This window comes from Typopeltis vanoorti, chromosome 17, assembly GCF_054136105.1.
Source record: "Typopeltis vanoorti isolate ZY-2024b chromosome 17, IOZ_Tvanoo_1.0, whole genome shotgun sequence".
Lineage (NCBI taxonomy): Eukaryota > Metazoa > Arthropoda > Arachnida > Uropygi > Thelyphonidae > Typopeltis > Typopeltis vanoorti.
Genome location: NC_143565.1, coordinates 43,894,202 through 43,913,737, shown reverse-complemented (window position 1 = coordinate 43,913,737; position 19,536 = coordinate 43,894,202). Strand labels below are relative to the sequence as shown.

The 19,536-nt window shown below is 34.3% G+C and overlaps 1 protein-coding gene across 2 annotated transcripts in view; it reads left to right on the top strand.

Moving 5' to 3' along the window:
- Positions 1 to 19,536, top strand: part of DNAlig1 (DNA ligase 1) — a 114,656-nt gene that overhangs the window by 81,415 nt on the left and 13,705 nt on the right. For both annotated transcript variants that reach the window (XM_090407011.1, XM_090407012.1), the window contains exons 15-17: positions 382 to 534; positions 7,529 to 7,726; positions 18,585 to 18,677. In XM_090407011.1, the coding sequence (XP_090263137.1) occupies positions 382 to 534; positions 7,529 to 7,726; positions 18,585 to 18,677 (444 nt within the window). The remainder of the gene's footprint in view (positions 1 to 381; positions 535 to 7,528; positions 7,727 to 18,584; positions 18,678 to 19,536) is intronic.

Sequence of the window (19,536 nt, the reverse complement as noted above, 5' to 3'; positions counted from 1 at the left end):
TTCAACCAGAACTTCCCTATGTATGATCAAGTTGTAAATTTTCATTAATAAACCCCCCCCCCACCAAATGCAGGAGGGGGGGGGGAATGATTCATTGGCATGGAGATATTCAAGGAAGTACAATAATAAATTTGTTTGAATTGCATTATTGTACCTGTTTTAAAGAGAACATGTAAATATATTTATAAAGCAATTAAAAAATTTGCCTTAGCCGTTCCAAAATGCATTATTTAATTCAGCTGCAGTAAAAATATATCAAGTCAAATGCTAGCTTTGATGTAAAATATCAGATATAAATAGGATGCTGTAATTTTTGTTACTTTATTCATGTCTCTTGTTCTTGTTTTTAGTCAATTGCATTTTTTTTTTGTTGTATTTTAGCTTAAAAAGGATTATTTGGCAGGTGTTGGAGATACCCTTGATCTTGTTGTTATTGGAGGCTATCATGGTAAAGGAAAACGTGCAGGAAATTATGGTGGTTTCCTCTTAGCTTGTTATGATGATAAGAATGAGGAATTCCAAAGCATCTGCAAGGTCATTATTAATTTTAACTTGTAGTTGCATATTAAGTTTTGTAAGCTGTATATAAGTCTTCTGTTATTGAAAAATGAATGTATAAATCATTTAATGATATTTAATTTTTTCCATTTATAGTGAAGCTATATAAAAAGTTTAAATCTTTTTATAAACATAAATGTTTTGCATTTATGCATAATGATAAATGGAGAATTATTGAAATATTCATAAGGTTACTGATAGGTTTTTAGAATTTGTCTTTATTATATTTTCATTTTTTTCTTGCCTCAAATAATTCTGTTCTGTATACTAAATTAAAGAGTAAAATGGCATGTACTTAATGTTTTTTTAATATTAACCCTACATGTGAGAGGTCCCAAGACTTATAACAACAGTCATGTGTTTCATGAAGAGTTGAAGGTGGTTTCCATTGGGAAGACTGTTCCAAATACCACTTCATATACCACTGTTCCAAAGGACAGTGGTATATGAAGCAAAGGAAGAGGATGAGAAGGTGGTTCAGTGAGTCTGGAACTGAGTAGTATATGGATGGTGAGCAGCGGCTGCTCATAGTCTTACATAGTTGAAGGAAAGTGGCAAGATGGTGGCAGCCAGTTCACTCTAGCAGCATCCATGGAAATACCTTAGTCATTGAGAGAAGGTCATATGTAAAGTGAATAATCTCTATTTTATAATACACTAGCATTCTGAGAGAGTTTTTTTTGGGGGGGGGGGGGGAGACACTCCTGCAGCTGTATGCGCAACATTCCAAGATTGAGTAGATTCGGAATAAAGTATTAGAGTTGAGCAGAAGAGATGATGTTTAGAAGTAAAAAAAAGAATACCAAGCTTTTTTGGAAGCTAAAGAGGCTATGGAGATATATATGCTTATGCCAGAATAGACCAGATGTGGAAGATTTTTTTTGTAGCATTAAAATTTACTAAATTTATCTTCACTCCACTTTGGAATGGCTAGAAGATCAGCATTTAAGTTATTAGCCATGGAAAGTTTTGAATAAAAGATCTTATTTTTGTGCATAATATCTAATATATACAATTGAACTTTGGCATACTTCACCTGAACATACAAAATATTAATAAATAAAATAGCAAAATTTTCGTACAAAAAGCAAAGAAAAGAGTGGACTGTGCCACATTAGTAATGTGTGCCTGAAGACCAACTTCATTCTGAATGGCCACTCATTCAATCCACATTATCATGATATTGAAGGTAATCTGGCCAAAAGCACTTGGAGATTATTGACTGAACTCAGTTCTCCAAGATAACCTTTCAAAATATTCTGCACAAATAGATACCAGAACAAGTTCATTATTGCAGTGATGTCTGCACAGAACTGCTCAACAATCTTCAGGGACAGTTTGATAGTCATACTGTCCCTTTCTAGAGACTACTATTACCTGCAGTAAAGAGTGAACGGGTCTACTCAAGCAATCCAGATAAATCATTGGTTTCATGCAACACTAGTGCTCATAAGAGATTTGTTTAAGAATAAGACTACACTACATTGTGCATTTGATGATACTTTGATACAGCCCAATTTGAGCCATTTATATTTTATTGAATAATGATTTTCATTACTTTTATGACATGTTAAAATTAAAAAATGTCCACAGAGCTTTTAGATTTCTCTGTTAATATTAAGACAGAGGTTGCAGTTACAGTCATCTTTTGCTGTGGCAAATTCTTAAGGTCACTTTGTGATAGTGGATATTTAGCTATAGTAAATTTCTTTTAGCATAATATTGTACCTACTGAGATTTGGTGAGTACTTTTTCAATAGTTTGTTATAGCAAGAATCAACTGCATTTGAATTAATGAATAGGGGAGTATTAACAGTCTGAAAACCACAAAAATGGTATTTCGCTGGTTTTGAGATCACCATCCTTGAAGAAAATTTTTTTTATCATGTTGTGGAATGTCGGTACTCACATGCAAGCATGGAAGCAATTCAAAATTGTAACCTACAAAAGAACTAACTTTCTTTCAAGAATAATTTTGAAGTAGTCTATAGTTGTTGGGTTGAAGATCTAAAACAACGGTCTCAGATTTTGAGTAAATGAATGCAACCACACTTGTTGAGGTTTGGAGAGTGCATTATTGCTGATGATTCCAAAAATAGTCTCTCAGATTTTGTAATAGCATCTACGAGTAATGAGGTACTCAGTCATTTTCCATTACAAGTCTCAGTTATCTTCCATTTAATTTTGTCCATAGATTAGATTGAATGCACATGGCACTTTTTGCATCCCTGGATGTGTCAGTGGGGTAAATTTTTATGTTTATGATATGAAGGTTATACCAGTTAATTGGGACACATCGGGACTAGAACGTTTTGGCCCACTTATGTGAAATTTCATGTTAATAGTTAAAAGTATATAAAAAGACAAACTAACATTTCACTGAGTAACAAATCATTTATTCAAATTAATTACAGTATTGAAATATGTACATATTTCAATTTTCTTCATTGTCAATATCGACCCATTGTCCTTCAGTGTAATTCTATTAAAACATTAGAAATTATTTGATATTTAAACTAGTTAATTTATATAATAAATATGTTCAATATTACTTTTCTGCTTTTAGTTCCTAATAGTTATTACCGGAAGAATTTATTCAGTGTGTTCTGTTCTGTTATTTTGATTGACTGTGAATGCACCAAATCAGCACAGACATCTAGTGCAGATAGTGGACTGCCTTCCTGCATGAAGTATTTTCATAACTAATCAATAAATTTCCCTGCATCCTGTGCATTCACTCATTCAAATTCATGTGTGTCATCTTCATCACTTTCTTCTTGGTATTTTAACAGAATGCGTTGAACGAATTCATCTTCAATCTCATTTACATTTTAACATTCAACATTATTGTTGATATCTTCATAATTCCTAATTTTTCGCACTTAATCTACACTTCTGGCTGTTTCAGGCATCTCCAACCTAAAATGCTTTAAACCACAGTGAGAAAAACAGTTCTGAATTGTCTGCCTATTTCTCGACAACTATTGGCAACAAACAATAGGAGAAGGTTAACTTTTGAACTGACTTCATTGGCTTTGGAAGATGATGTCAGTATATTTTATTCAGTTGCTTCTAGGATGTGGTTCACCAACTTTGTGTGATACATCTTCAATTTTTTTTGATTCCCATATCCATTGCCTGCACCAAAGATGTGGGTTTTGGCAGGCAGAAACTAGCTGGATGTTTGTCATATACTGAAGATGTGCTGCACAATTGTCAAGAATCAGAAGAACTTTTCTTGATTTCCAATTTAACTCCACATCCCACCTCGTTAACCATATCTTAAAAATTTCAGAAATCATCCCTGCATTCTTATTAGCTTAGTACTCAATTGGTAAACTATCCATTCTTAGTCCCTTAAAACATTGAGGCTTAGCATGTTTCCCAATAACTAGCAGTTTCTTTTTATCAGTTCCGGACATGCTTGAACAGCATAACACAGTTATGTGATCCATTGCTTTCTTAAAACTTGAGACTTTATGTGATTGTAGCAGAAAGAACCATCTAGTGTGGCACAATAAAACAGGCCTGTTTCATCAGTATTTCATAGGGTACTTTCTTGGATTTCCATTCTTCTGTGCCTACAACATTAGCACTATCTTTTTTTGCCATGTGCTTTCTTGAATTTAATATGCCTTTTTTTTTCTATCAAATCTGAAAGCACACCCCAACTCAACATCACCAGCGTTAAAGATCGGTACTATCAACATAAGAAGCCTGAATGGCAAAGAAATGGAGCTAGCTGAAGAATTAGATAAGTACCAGATCGACATAATAGGGGTGACTGAAACAAAAAAGACAAAAACTGGTGAGATCTTTCTGAGCAATAAATACAAAATGTTATATTCAGGAAATGACAATTAAGGAAAAGAAGGAGAAGCCATAGTATTCAACACAAAATACGAGGCTAATCTCCTTGAATGGCAGACAGCCTCAAGTAGAGCAATGTGGGCAAATATCAGAATGGGGAATTGGACAATGAGACTTATTTGTGCCTATGGTCCCACAGAAGGTTCTACTAAGGTAGAAGTGGAGGAATTTTTTGATGCTTTAGAAAAAGCAACTAAAACAATGAAAAAGGAAAAGTTTGTCCTTGTTGGTGATCTAAATAGCAGGGTAGGAAATGATTGTGAGACATACAAAAATATTTTGGGAAAATTTGGAGAAAAAAGCAAGCTAATAATAATGGCAAATACCTGTTGGATTTCTGCTCAGGACACGTACTGGTTATTACTAACACCATGTTCCAACATAAAAATGTGCACAAATTCACATGGAGAGAAGAGGCAAAGAATAAGAAAAGTCTCATTGACTATGTTATTGTTGATAGTGATGTTTTCTCCCTAGTGTAGGACACCAGAGTGTATAGAGGATTTGAAATTGGAAGCGATCACTGCAGTGGGAAAAGAGTTTAAAAAAAGTAAGAGATCGACACATCAAAAAATTTGAAAAATTAAAAAAGAACTCGATCTCGAAACCACAACTTCCTACTGAAACGGTAGTCAACCTTTCGTCATTTAGTGTAAAACCTGAAGCACTCGACAGCCTCGCACATGGCCACAACTTCGGCATCATGCCCAGAAGAATACCTGCTGAAGATATTATGATAAGAATTGAATGCGGGATACGACACCTTCCAAACCACATCGGCAACAATATTAGACTGGATGTAGCTTGTGTTCTGACCAACATGCCCAGTAAGGAAATTAAATCTCTACTGGAATTAAAGAAAAACAAGAAAATAATAATCACCAAAGCTGATAAAGGGAACGCCACAGTATTGCTTAACCAAAAGGATTACACAGGTAAGCTGAAAGCTTTATTGTTAGATTGGGCTACTTACCTCCCTGTCAAGTACAATCCCACCAACTCACAAATTAGAAAACTCCTCAGGCTCCTTAAGAAGGTCACTTCTTGGCCTGTGGAAATCTCCCTCCCCCATAAGGAAAATGTGCCATTACGTCCCATAGTGGATGGCATTGATTCCCCCAAACACAAACTAGCTAAACATTTGGCCAAAGCTCTCTCACATTATACTTGCAACACACCTTCACACATAAAAAAAACTTAGCCCACTTCAAAGCCAGCATAGAAAACCTTACACACTGACATAATGGTCAGTTTTGATGTCTCCTCCTTATTCACAAATGTCCCACTCAAAGAATCCTTAGAGCTAATCCAAGCTAAATTTCCTCCCGATATCACAGCCCTTTTTCAGTTCACAATGAACTCAGGCTATTTTGTTTGGCAAGGAAAATTCTACAAACAAATAGAGGGGACAGCTATGGGTTCTCCACTCTCCCCACCCTTGGCCAACTTTTACAGGGAGACTTTTGAAGAGAAAGCCTTAAACTCTGCCTCACAAAAACCAATCATTTGGCTTTGCTATGTTGATGATGTGTTCGCTATTTGGCCACATGGCTCTGATGTACTCCTCTCCTTCCTAACACACATAAACAATCAAATTCACCCTGGAAGAGGAAAAAAACAAATGCCTTCCTTTCTTAGACACACTAGTCACCCACCAGCCTGATGAAACCTTGGTTTTCTCAGTCTAGAAAACCCACCCATACAGGCAGATACATTCACCAACAATCCCCATCCCTCCTCGCAACAATATGGAGTCATTAAGACGCTACACAACAGGGCTAAACTTATCTGTTCAAATGACAATGCCCTAACCACAGAACTAAACCACATTCTTAACACTTTCTCAGCCAATGGCTACCCCCCCCCCCCCCCCAAAAAAAAAATCCAAAAAATATTGAAACCAGTAAACCACAACTCTCCCCCCCCCCCTCTCACAACAAGGAGATTACTCTAAATCCATCACCATACCCTATATCCGAGGCACCTCAGAAAAAATTACGAAAATCCTAAAAAAACATGACTTTACTTCTTGTTACAGACCATACAAAAAATTGGCATCCCATATTCGCTTTACTAAAGACCAACTCCCCCCCCCAGACCTACCTGGTGTATACCAGATCCCTTGCAGCTGTAAGCTGGCCTACTTTGGCCAAACAGGCAGGACAGCCAATATCAGAATTTCAGAACACAAGGACTACATCCGGTTTCACCAATACAGCCACTCTGGTCTTGCTGACCATGTGGTGTTGGATTCCTGCCATAGAATACGGTGGAAGAAAGCCGCGATAGTACACCGTAGTAAATACAAATATTTAAGACTTTTCATGGAATCAGCTTCAGCCCTAAGAAACAATCCAAACCTCAACAAATTTGGCTGCATGAGACTGCCTCAAATTTGGGAAACCTACATCAGAAGACCTTCAGCCCAATCGCCCAAGAATACCAACATTGCCCATCATAGGGGGCACCATCAGGACTTTAGGAGAAATAATAGCTTCCTGCTTCTTCCTCATTTACTGTTTGTTGTGCCTGCGTGCACGTGTCTTGTTCTTAAGTTTCTTGAAAATGGCAATGTGACATTGCTGAAATATTGAAGTATATTAAAATTTATTTTAATGTATATCCTAGTTGATGTTGTAATTTCCTTAAATTACTGATTATTAAAAGGTTACTACAATTTTCAATTCAGTATGCCAAGAAACCGTTTATGTAATATTACCCCTCCACACACACACACACACACAGTGTGCAAAATTGTCATAAATTGGTTCCTGATATGTACCCTCAAGGGGCATACAGCGTACTGTGATGAAGCTACATAACTGAGTTTATTACTAGCTGCCTATCAACAATATTCTTCCAGATTAATCTGTTATTTGTTACCAGTATTCTCAAGCCTAACATTTTGTATTCTAAGACATTGCTAATCAGAATTAAATGTTTTTGATAGTAATTCACTTGCTGCCTTTTTACTTTTTTTATGTAGATTAAACTTCAGTGGCAACTGTATCTCCTCTTTTATATTGCATGTAAATTATGAATTGATTCACACCTCAATCTGTGTATACATTAAATACTTTATTTTTCTGTTTGTTTGCAGCTTGGTACTGGATTTGATGAAGAAAATCTAGAGATCCACACTACTTTTTTCAAGCAGAATGTAATACCCTCACCTAAGTCTTACTATCGCTTTGATTCTAGTGTGGCACCAGATGAATGGTTTGAACCTGTTCAAGTTTGGGAGGTTTTGTGTGCTGATCTCTCTATATCTCCTGTTCATAAGGCTGCCATTGGGATTGTATGTGGATATATATATATATATATTATGTTAATAGTTTATTTTTTAAATAATAATTTTGATTCATTATATTGCTTATGAAGTATGTCATGGTTTTCTGTACTATAAAAGATTGTAATGTTTTTATGCATATCCATATTACATCTTGCACACTTATTTAGGGAAATCATGTCTTCCAAATTGTGTAGGCCATCCCATTTGTAATATTAAGAACGGAAGACTTATTACAAGGATACATCATGCATCTTCAGTGTTGTGTATTTCATTCTTGATCTTTTAAACCACTTAACCTTGACGAAATTTGTATAGAAGGTTGTTGCTGAACTATATTATTTTATTTTTTCAAGCGCCTGTAACATCAACTCAGTCCACTAATATCTTGGTATTTCTCTGATCCTGTTTTTCTGCCATTTTTTTATTTTAAACACTGTTTCTGTAATTTTTCTTATTATTTTTTTAATCTACCATTCTGCTAAGGTGACAATTCCATCTTTACTTAATCTACTTAATACATTTCGGAATATTAATCATGTCAAGTTCTTTTTTACACTACTGTAATTATCTTTGTTTTTAATATAATTTTGCCATTGATGTCATTGTTCATTCCCTTAATTTTTTTCAAGACTCTCCTATTTTCTTGGAGATCAGCAATTGTCTTTTATTGCTCAATTTTATTTATATCATATAGTGTCACAGCAAATATATTTCGTAATATTTCAGTATAAAGCTATCATGTTTATTACTTTTTTTCAACTGCTTAATGGACCATTGTCTTAGCTTCTTCATTGATCCATCTTTCTCTGGGTGTTTTCCCACAGGCTTTATTGTCTGTTTTGTTTGATCAATGGCATCTGCCTTTCAGACATAGACAAAGCATTTGGTGTTATCTTATTCTTACAAATGATAGAATATTGGGTGTTTAAAGGAGGTTTCATAGTTCTTCATATCTTCCCAATCCTATATTTTGATTATAAAAATGGGTCCAAAATCTTTCTTAATAATTTTAAATATAAGTTTTTCTATTATCTTCCTTTGCAAATTATCAATTATCAAATGATGCAAATTATCAATATATATTTAGATGTATCTGCAGCAATTATTTTGTAGATTAATGCTATGGATCCAAGAAAAGAAATGTTAAAATATGAATGCATTGTGTTTAATAATGTGATTTCATATGTGCATATCTTGGTAATTATTTAAATATAAGAAATTAATAATAAAGAAACATATTTGTTTGTATTGTGAAAGATTACATACAACTATAAATTTTATAGAGATTCATGTTTAAAAAAAAAAAAAACTATATATATATATATATAATGTTTTGTTTTTGTGTGTGTGAGGGTGAAAAAATTTTTTGAAATATATTTGTCAATTTGTGAAAATAACGTGTTATGCAATAGCCATGGTTAGGCTGGTTGAAACACGTTCCAAAACAATTATCTGATTTGTTGGGGTCATGTGTCTAGGCAGGAGGAAGGGAGAGAATTTGCTGTCATGATGTAAAGAACATCAAATTAGGAGAAAGTTGTTGTCACTCTCTGTTGAGAAAACAGCAAAGTAGTAGGGAGAGAAATTAAAATTTACTGAATAGAAATGTCTAAAATATGAAATAATTCCTCAAGTTAAAAAATAATAATAAATTAAAACTTTTGCTGTAGAATTTATCTGGGCTGTATTTGCTAAGATGAAGAAAATAGTTTCGTTTTGGTGGGTAAAATGGAGAAATTAAATTTTTGACAGTCATTCATATTGACATTCCAGAAAATTTTTTCTAATTAAAAAGTCTGCAATATAAACTGATTCTAGTGAAGTAACTATAACACATATTGAAAGAAAGAGATTATGGTCTTGTATTTGTTTAGAGTATAGAACTCTAGAGTCAGAAATATCAGATTCCTGATATGTATCTTCATGGGGTGTTCAAAATACATCATAGTACTGTGTGAAATGTTTCATTTTTACTCAGTTCCTATCGATGGTTTTCTTTTAATTTATTATCTTAACTCAGGACTCCAGTATTGTTAAATCTTTCACTATTCTAAGACACTTGCTTCTCACTGCATTGATCCACCTATATCTTGGTCTTCCTCTGCATCTTTTTCCTGCCTTTCTGGCATGAAACACCTGAATGCAAACAATGTCAAGTTCCTTCCTTCTGCCATTGATACTATCTGTGGTCGGTAGTCCTTGATCAACTGTTTTATTTCTAATCAAATCCATAAGTTAAAATTAGTTTGAACAAGACAGTCTTATATACAGAAACTTCAGTGTTTTAACTAATTTGTCTTATTCCATATAGATTTATTCAGCTGATTTACTACCATATAGTTTTGCTAATTCTCTTGCCTATTTCCTTATTTACTTTGACATCTGTACTGCAAATTGTGTCTAAATTGAAATGTTATCCTTGTTCTACTCAGGATAGAGCTGATGTTTTCAATGTTCTTTCATAATCTGTCTTTTTATTGCTGATTTCCATAAATTTATTACAACAGTTAGTTGATTTAGTTAAGGAATTCTGCAGATTTGTACTGAATTTATTTTAAAATATAGCATAATCTGCATTAAAATAAAGGGCTAAGTTAAATATCTTCACTTTTGATATCAGGCCTAATGTCAGTTCCTTTGTAATATATTGTTATCACCATCAGAAACCTCCATGGAGTCAAGGAATCAAGGAATGCTGTACGTCACCCAGACTAGCTGTCAAACCTTCTCTTAAGATAATTCATGCTAGATGCACTCACTGCTGACTGAGAGAAATGTAATTCTCACTGCTTTCTTAACTGCACACACAAACTTGAGTTCCACAGATTCTCCATATCCTCTTCCCCACCTTCCATATAACGGACATCCTATGACATCATTACATAAGCTTATAAATCTATCATATCATCCCTTGTTTTTCTGTTTACAAGTGTCTGCAGTCCACTTGCTGTCCTCATAGTCCCAATATCATCTTTGTAACTTTTCTTTGCAGCTTTTCTACAGCTTATTTTTAGAACCCAATAGACCAAATCTGCATATAGTATTCCAGGTGTATTTGTATTATCGAGAACTAGTAGAGAAGCTGGATATCTTTTATCTTTACATTAGTTTCAGGAGACTTGTATTTAATTTTTGTCCTAGATTATCTATCATGTGTAATATTATCTATTTAGATGATGAATGACAGTGGAGATGATACATACATATATACATAGCTGATTTTACATCAAATCATCTTGTTGTACTTCTTTTATTTCTAACTGCTGATTTACGGCTCATATATAACTTCTTATTTACCATATAATTGTATTGCTTTGAATTGCTTTTCTCTTAATACCTTGTCATAATCCTTTTCCAGATCTACAAAACTAAGTCCAGATCCTTGATTATATTTTCATTATTTCTCAGCTATTTGCCTTAAAGTGAATGTGTGATTCTGGCAAACTGTTTGCCCTGGACCCAACTTGTTCTTCAAAAATTTACTTTCCACAATTTTTCTTAGCTGCTTCTTATATATGCTTACATAAATTTTACCTGAACCCAATAGACAAATTGCGCTAATGCTTATAATCACTTTTTATTTCCCTTTTTATAAATGAATCCAGTCTTTCCTCAAGAGCTCACTTTAGTGAGTATGGGAGTGAAAGACTTCCAAGGTACCTTATGCTGGATCATGTCTTATTTCATGTAATATATCACCATCATCAAATTCCTGCCATGTACCTTCAAGGGGTGTACAGGATATGATAGTACTACATGAAAAATTTATATCATTACTAACTTCCTATCTACAATTTTCCTCCAAATCAGTCTGTTACTCGTCAAGACTCCAACATTATCAGATCTTATATTTCTATCGTCTAAGGCACTTTCTACCATATCAATCCACCTATATCTTGGTCTTCCTCTGAGTCATTTTCCTGCCAACCTGGCAGAGAACACTTGTTTTGCTAATCTTTTCTCTATAATTCTTTAAATTACCATACCACCTGAGATTAGCTCTGCTAACGCATTCCTGGATGCTGACAATGTCAAGTTCTTTCCTAATATCCTCGTTTTTAATATGATATTGCCATCTGTTCACGTCTCTAATCTTTCTCAGGACTCTCATATCCACACAGGTCTCTAGTCTTTGGTCAAGTGTTTTACTTCTGAACCAGCTCTGAGATCCATAAGTTAAAACTGGTTTGAACACTGTCTTGTATACAGCTAATTTAGTGTTCCGACTAATTTCTCTCTTATTCCATATGAATTTATTCAATTGACTTCCCAACATACCAGCTTTGCTGATTCTGTTGTCTATTTCTATATTTAATTTACCATCTTCAGTAAAAATCGTGCCTAAGTAGCTGAAATGTTTTACTTGTTCCACAGGTTCTCCATTCACAACACAGTTGACATTTTCAATGATTCTAGCTATTTTCATTGTCTTTGTCTTTTTATTGCTGACCTTCATACCATATCTATTACAACAGTTATTCAATTTAGTCAGAGAATCTTGCAGACTTGTAGCGGATTTATTTGGAAGTATAACATCATTCGCATAAAGCAAAGAGCTGACATTAACATCTCCAATTTTGATATCAGGTTTAATACCACTTTCCTTCATAATGTGATCCATATAGATAATGAATAACAGAGGGGATAATGTACATCCTTGTCTCACACCAGATTTAACATTAAACCACCTTCCTGTACTTACTTCAATTCTAACTGCTGACTTACAACTCAAATAAAGACAAAGTATTGCTTGATGTAATGCCCCATTGACACCATATAACTGTAGCGTATTGAATAGCTTCTCTCTTGGCACCTTGTCATATGCCTTTTCCAAATCGACAAAACTTAAATACAGATCTTTGTTATATTCCCATGCTTTCTCGACTATTTGTTGTAAAGTGAAGATCTGATCCTGACAGCCTCTATTTGGCCTGAATCCAGTTTGTTCTTCACCCAGCTTTTCTTCCACAATTCTTCTCAATCGTTCCTTAAGTATACCTGCATAGATCTTGTCAGGAACACTTAATAGGGAAATACCTCTGTAATTCTCACATTTAGTTTTATTTCCCTTTTTATATATGGGTACTATGAGAGCTCTACTCCAATCATCGGGAATTCGTCCCTCTGTCCAGGCTTTCTGAACTATGCAGTGCAGCCACTGTAAGACTTTTATACCACCATACTTCAGCATTTTTGGTCGAATATCATCTACTCCTGCTGCCTTTCCCCATTTTAAGCCTTTGATGGCTTTTTCTACTTCAAGTATGGATATGTATTCCTGAGTGCATGCCTGGTCAGTGTTTTTTACCACTGTGCTGTCATCACTGCTTGTTTCATTTAGCAGTTTTTCTAAGTAATTACTCCGTACTTCAAGGATTCCATTTTCATGTCACCTTTATCATCTCTAACTCCTTTTACAGCACACTCTTTGCTCCATTCCTAAGCTTCTTCAACAACCTCCAGAATATTTTGCCACCTTTTTGATATTTATTTTCTATGTTCTTGCCAAAGTCCTCACATGACTTTTGTTTAGCTAGTTTTACACAGTGTTTAGCATTCTTGCATTTGTCTCTGTATTCTCTAAGGGCATAAGCTGACTTATTTGCCTGGAACTTTTGATATGCGTTCTTCTTTTCCTTCATTGCCTTTTTAACTTCCTGTGTCCACCATTGAGTTCTAATTTTCTATCCTTGCAGACAACTTCACCACATACCTCTCTAGTTGAGTCAATCAGGGCTTTCTTCAAGGCTTGCCACTGAATCTCCAAGGTTTGATTCCTGTTCTCAAACTCTTTCATTTTTTTCTTCAGTAATCTTTGTGTATTTTGGTCTACAGTTCACATCTGAGAGCTGCTCAACTTTTATTCCCTTTAAAACTTTCTTACATGTTATTCTTTTCAGTATGAAATTCAATTTTATCCTGCTCAAGACTAAATAGTGATCACTTCCAATTTCAAATCTTCTGTACACTCTGGTGTCCTGCACCAAGGAGAAAACATCACTATCAACAATAACATAGTCAATGAGACTTTTCTTCTCTCCATGTGAATTTGTGCACATTTTTATGTTGGAACATGGTGTTAGTAATAACCAGTCCATGTCCTGAGCAGAAATCCAACAGATATTTGCCATTACTATTAGCTTTGCTCTTTTCTTCATTATTTTCCCAAAATATTTTTTTATGTCTCGCAATCATTTCCTACTCTGCTATTTAGATCCCCAACAAGGACCAACTTTTCCTTTTTCATTGTGTCAGTTGCTTTTTCTAAAGCCTCAAAAAATTCCTCCACTTGTACCTTAGTAGAACCTTCTGTGGGACCACAGGCACAAATAAGTCTCATTTTCCAGTTCCCCATTCTGATATTTGCCCACATCACTCTACTTGAGACTGCATGCCATTCAAGGAGATTAGCCTCGTATTTTGTGTTGAATACTATGGCTACTCCTTCTTTTCCTTGATTGTCATTGCCTGAATATAACATTTTGTATTTATTGCTCAGAAAGAAACATGTAATATATATATCTTCATATTATCTATAGACTGGTCCCTACTGTTCTTTCTTTTCTTCTTGCTCCTTCCTCCCAATGCCATGAGAGTATTCGAGTACTAGGTGTGAATCTTTCCTATTTTACTTTATCTCTTGCAGTGAGAGTCTAGCTTCTCTTCCAGGTGTTTGCCTTATCTGGTAGGCTAAACATACAGAAGAAGGCAATGGCAAACCACATCTGTATATATATTTGCCAAGAAAATCTTATGAAGAGAGGCTTAATTATTTGAAATATAGTGCTGGAAGATGTATCTTCCAAGTTCAACTTCTAATTGGGTTAATCTCAGAGGAAGACTCATCTACTTTACTGACTGAACATGGAATGTAAAAAGCATGCATCAAGGAGAACTGGTAAAGAAAGAAATGAAAAATACCCAAGTTAACATTTTAGGAATTAGTGAATTGAGATGGACAGTATTGGTCACTTTGATACTGATATATATCAGTATCAAAGATAGCTGGTCCATGTCTATTGGTGATAGACATGGACCAGCTATCTCTGATTGGTTATCGGTGGAGATTGAACTGTCCACTCAGTCTCCAAAAGCTAGATAGGGTATAAAGGCCGCGTCTGCTCCCTATAAGGGAATAAAAGGCATCAGCTGTTTTTTTTTTTTTTGTTTTTGTTTTTTTGATAAGACGCCATATTGACTACTGTGCACTGATCAAGTTATCTAAGTGTGTTCGTGATGAGGAGGAGATGAAGATCCAGAAGTGTAATGTCCAGTGGGTGTAATCTCCAGACTACAGAAATTTGCTGTCTCACTTCACTGTCTCTGAGAAAATGCATTTTAAATGTTCTTTTCACAAATGCTAGATATGCTGTATTTTCAAATCTCAGATGCTAAATGATTTTTCCCACAGCATCCTGTGATTTGGATACAATATGTTAGCTTTCTGAACAGTTGTCAGTCAATCATCCAGTTCACAGTGAAGCTTGAACAAGAAGATGCAAAAAACAGTGAACACATAGGTATTGACCTGATAAGTCAAATCATCTCCTTGTAATGAAAAATGAGGAATAGTTAAATGCCAGGTAATGCCACAAGCTCCTTTACTATTGATGTTATAGTGCTTTAACATATAACTATCCCTCACAACATAACAAATACTGTAAGGTTTCATGGAACAGTCACCTATAATTTTAAGGGACAATATTCATAAAAATTCTCAAGATCTTAGCATCGATATCAAAGTAGATTCAAAGCTATAAAACCAAATTAGAACAGTCCTTCAGTCACCTAAGCTTCTCTGTCTTTGTATTGAGGAAATATATGGTTAGGGCATCTAAGAGAGCTTGTTGGTACTGCGTTCCATCTTTTGGCCACACGGGACCTGCTTTTAAAGTGAGGAAGAAAAAAAAATTGTATTAACAGATGATCCACATGCCAGTGAAAAGTCATGTGAAATGGATTGGAATTCAACACAGTAATGCCTTATTATTGCAAAAGAAAATATGCACATCCTTTAAAGAAATGGTGCTGGTTAGAACACCACTTGAAATTTTTAAACAGAACATGCTTACAATTAATCACGCATTTAGTCACCCACTTTGGCCATATCTGATAAAAACTTAGTTTCTTATCGCATTGCTTCAAAAAGAAGTCTTTTTTTTTTTTTTCACATAACAATGCAGTTCATGAGCTTCAACAGACCAAGTTTTTCCTAAGAATTGTCATTCATATGTTTATTAATTACAATTTTTCTTTGTTAGCTTTATACGTGATGATTTTATACTTATTTAATTACTGCTTTTCGGTTATTTGAAGGTTAATTAAAGCTATGAATTAAAATGCTAAAACTATAAACTTCCCTTTGCAGTACTTCAGCATGATCTGCTTTTTGCATAAGATAATAGACAGAAATGAACTAAATCGTGTAACTTTTAAAACATTCTTTTCCTAAAAAAATGTATCCATATCTTAATCTCTATTTTACTTTGTTGGTTGGTTGTTTTTTATGCTCATTTAATTACTCTACTTTTTCAGTTTCTTGAAGATAATTAAAACTATGAAGATAGATCTCACTGCCAAAACAGTTTTAACTAGTTAACATGAAATATTTATACACCTTTATAAGATATTTTTGAAAACTGGTGGGTGTTTATATTTGATTATTTCATTACTTTTCCTGATTAGATTGGTCTTCTTATGATTATTCTGTATGCCTACAACGGTCTTTGAGACTTCAAGCCTAGTGGAATAGAATCTGTAGTCATCACCAAAAAGATTGCTTAGTATAGCCATGATTATTCTTTGCTGAGTAGTTGACTCTCTCTCTGTAACAAACTATTTCTTTAGTCCAATAGGTTTGCTTTAGTGAGTATTGGCATTATCTTACTAAACTTCATTGAGAATAATCTCATTTCTCTGAGAATAGAAATAGGTCTGACACTGTTAACCAATTTCACACTGAATTTCACACTGTTAACCAATCAGCAGCCAGCTTTCCAGTGATTCCAGAAATACAGACTTAATATTCCTTTCATTTAACTGCTATTAAAACAAAGCCATGGCAAATCTTTAATATATAGTATATTCTTATACTATATATTAAATATCTGCCATGGGCTTCTTCTTATGGTGCTATCTTCTATCAAAGGTCAGTGACCATCTTGGCGAACAAACTGCGTTCTTTCATTAATCTAAGCAGTTGTCTGCTCTTTCCTGTCCACATCTTGATGTTGTCAAACCAAGATATTCTTTTTCTTCCTCTAGCTCCCTTGCCATCAATTCTTCCTACCAAAATAGTTTGTAGAAGTTGATATTTGCTATTTCTCATGATGTGGCCAAGATATGTTTTTTGTTTCTTGATTGTTTGTATGGGATCTTTGGCTTTGCCAAAGATCTTCGTTGGTATTTTTTCTGCCCATGATATCTTTAGCATTCTTCTATATAGCCACATCTCCAAGGCTTCAATTTTTAATAGCAGTTAATTGAAATTTAACTACTGTTAATGAAATCTAACATGTAATTATCAGATATAATAATGATTTCCTGGAAGTGTCTTTGCAAGGAAGAGGTGTGCTGCACTCAAGGTATTATTATAATTCAACACTTCAGATTTCATTGTCATTCAGCTCTTTCTGTCTTCTGAAATTCTTGAATAAATCTTTACATCTGTCTCCAGCATTTTTTGCTTCAGATATTTTGCAAAATGCATAAGTACTTTTTAGATTGGTTTTGTCTCTATCCATCTGTACTCATATAAGAACCTTACTCTGATGTAGATTTTATTGATATTCAGAATTTTTATTTTAAAAAAAATTGATCCAACTCAGATTTGGATTAAACTGGACCATTTGCAGATAAAAGATTTCAAAAAGCATACAAAGTGATACCCCTTCAAGTCTAATAGAATGTAAAATTGTGGTATTTAGAAGCTCTACAAAATTCGTTTTTGACTCATTTATAGAGGCAAAACATTTTAGAATGATTCAGTGTAATAACTCTTCTTTGTCAAGGTAGAATTATTATTACGTAACACCTCCTGGGAGTCCAAAGACTCATTGAGGGATGGCACCTACTTTACAACTCTCCATCTCCACCAACCGCAACTACCTTCATCATCTACACCAATGCCATCTACTGCCGACCACCACTAGTATTTTCACAGACAATCACAAACATCATGCCCAAGCAGGATTCGAACCCGCAGCCTTTTGGCTGGAGAGTGGATACGTTAACCACTCGGCCAACCAGGCCGGAATGCAATGGTATTTAGGATTACTGCTAAAATTTATAAATTTTAGTAAGTCTGGCTATTTTTTAGTGGCAAAAGTAGGCATAATGGTAATAAATTGTTAGTATAAATTATGTGTAATGTATGGTGCATACAAGGATGCTGTTATTGTGGATGTGGAGTGCACTACTTTTATGGTCATTTTGGGTTATTTTCATACTTGTTAATATATTTCTCCCCCAAATGCAGTTCGTTTTATTTCCTAATTTTCCTCAGGACCCTCAATTCTCCCAATATTAACACTATTGCTGACCCATTTTACAGATTTTGTGTGGCTTCAACATCCCACTCTTGTTAATTTTACCATTTGTTTCCATAATTTAATTTGTTTCTGAGCAACTGTATTGTTCTATCAGTTTGGGGGGGGGGGGGTATAACATATCCCAATTTAAATGGAGATATCTAATGAATAAAATAAACGAAAAATCATAAATATTAATACTTTATAAAATGGGTTAAACTCTATTTAGAAAATTCATAATTTGTGATGACCTCTTACCATTAAGGTATAAAAAAGCTGAACAAAATTTTTTAAGAGAAGTAGCAGTATTACATTTTGTAAAATCATACTTTCAGGTGGATCCTGAAAAAGGAATTTCTCTCAGGTTTCCAAGATTTGTTAAAATTAGAGATGACAAAAAACCAGAAGATGCCACTTTATCTTCCCAGGTAAGTTAGCTGATATTTTTCTGAAGTGATATCATGTCGCCTTTCTATTTTAAGTTAATTTTTGACGAGAGATGGATCATAGGATTGTAGTGATCTCAGAGATTTTTTCCCAGAACTGGTGCAGTTTTTGTCATTCGATAGTATTTTACACTAAATCATCATTTAGATTTGATGAATTGGATGGATCTGCCCATGCCTTAGATATTGCAAAAAAGAAATATCTTTAAAAACCACTGCTTTCTACTATTAGTTTAATTTTATAATCAAACTAATAGTATAAAGCAGTGGTTTTTAAAGAGATGCATACCTTTTTGTAAAATAAAAAAAAATTTTGCATCTCCATACACACACTTTCATAAAACACAGTATTGATCTAAAGTTTTCTTACCATGTGTTTTATTCTAGTATTTTAGCATAACTAAAATAGCACAATGATACCCTTTCTGACCTGAATTTTTTTTTCAAGTGAAAAGAATTTCTATTTATTTTGTCTTTAGGTCTAAAAAAGCAAAAGTATCAAGTATTTTTCTGAAAAATACATTTCAGGATAGGAATTCTGAAATGATTCGAATTGGCATCATTAGGACATTGTCATGCAGACATTAAATATTCTGAAATCGTTTGCTATATTCGTGTGGTGACTTTCAAGTCATTTTATGTGGAATTCCTTGAAACAGTTTTTCTCTTTGTTAAAGGTGAAACATTACATTTCCCACACTTCATTCTGCTGTAACTCTTGATACACAGTTTGCATCTTGACTTGTGACGGGGGTACTCTGGTTAGTGACCCACACCATCATAGCGTACATCAGCAACAGGATGCGGTGCTTTCTCTACCCTCTTCTTCTTTGATGGTCCT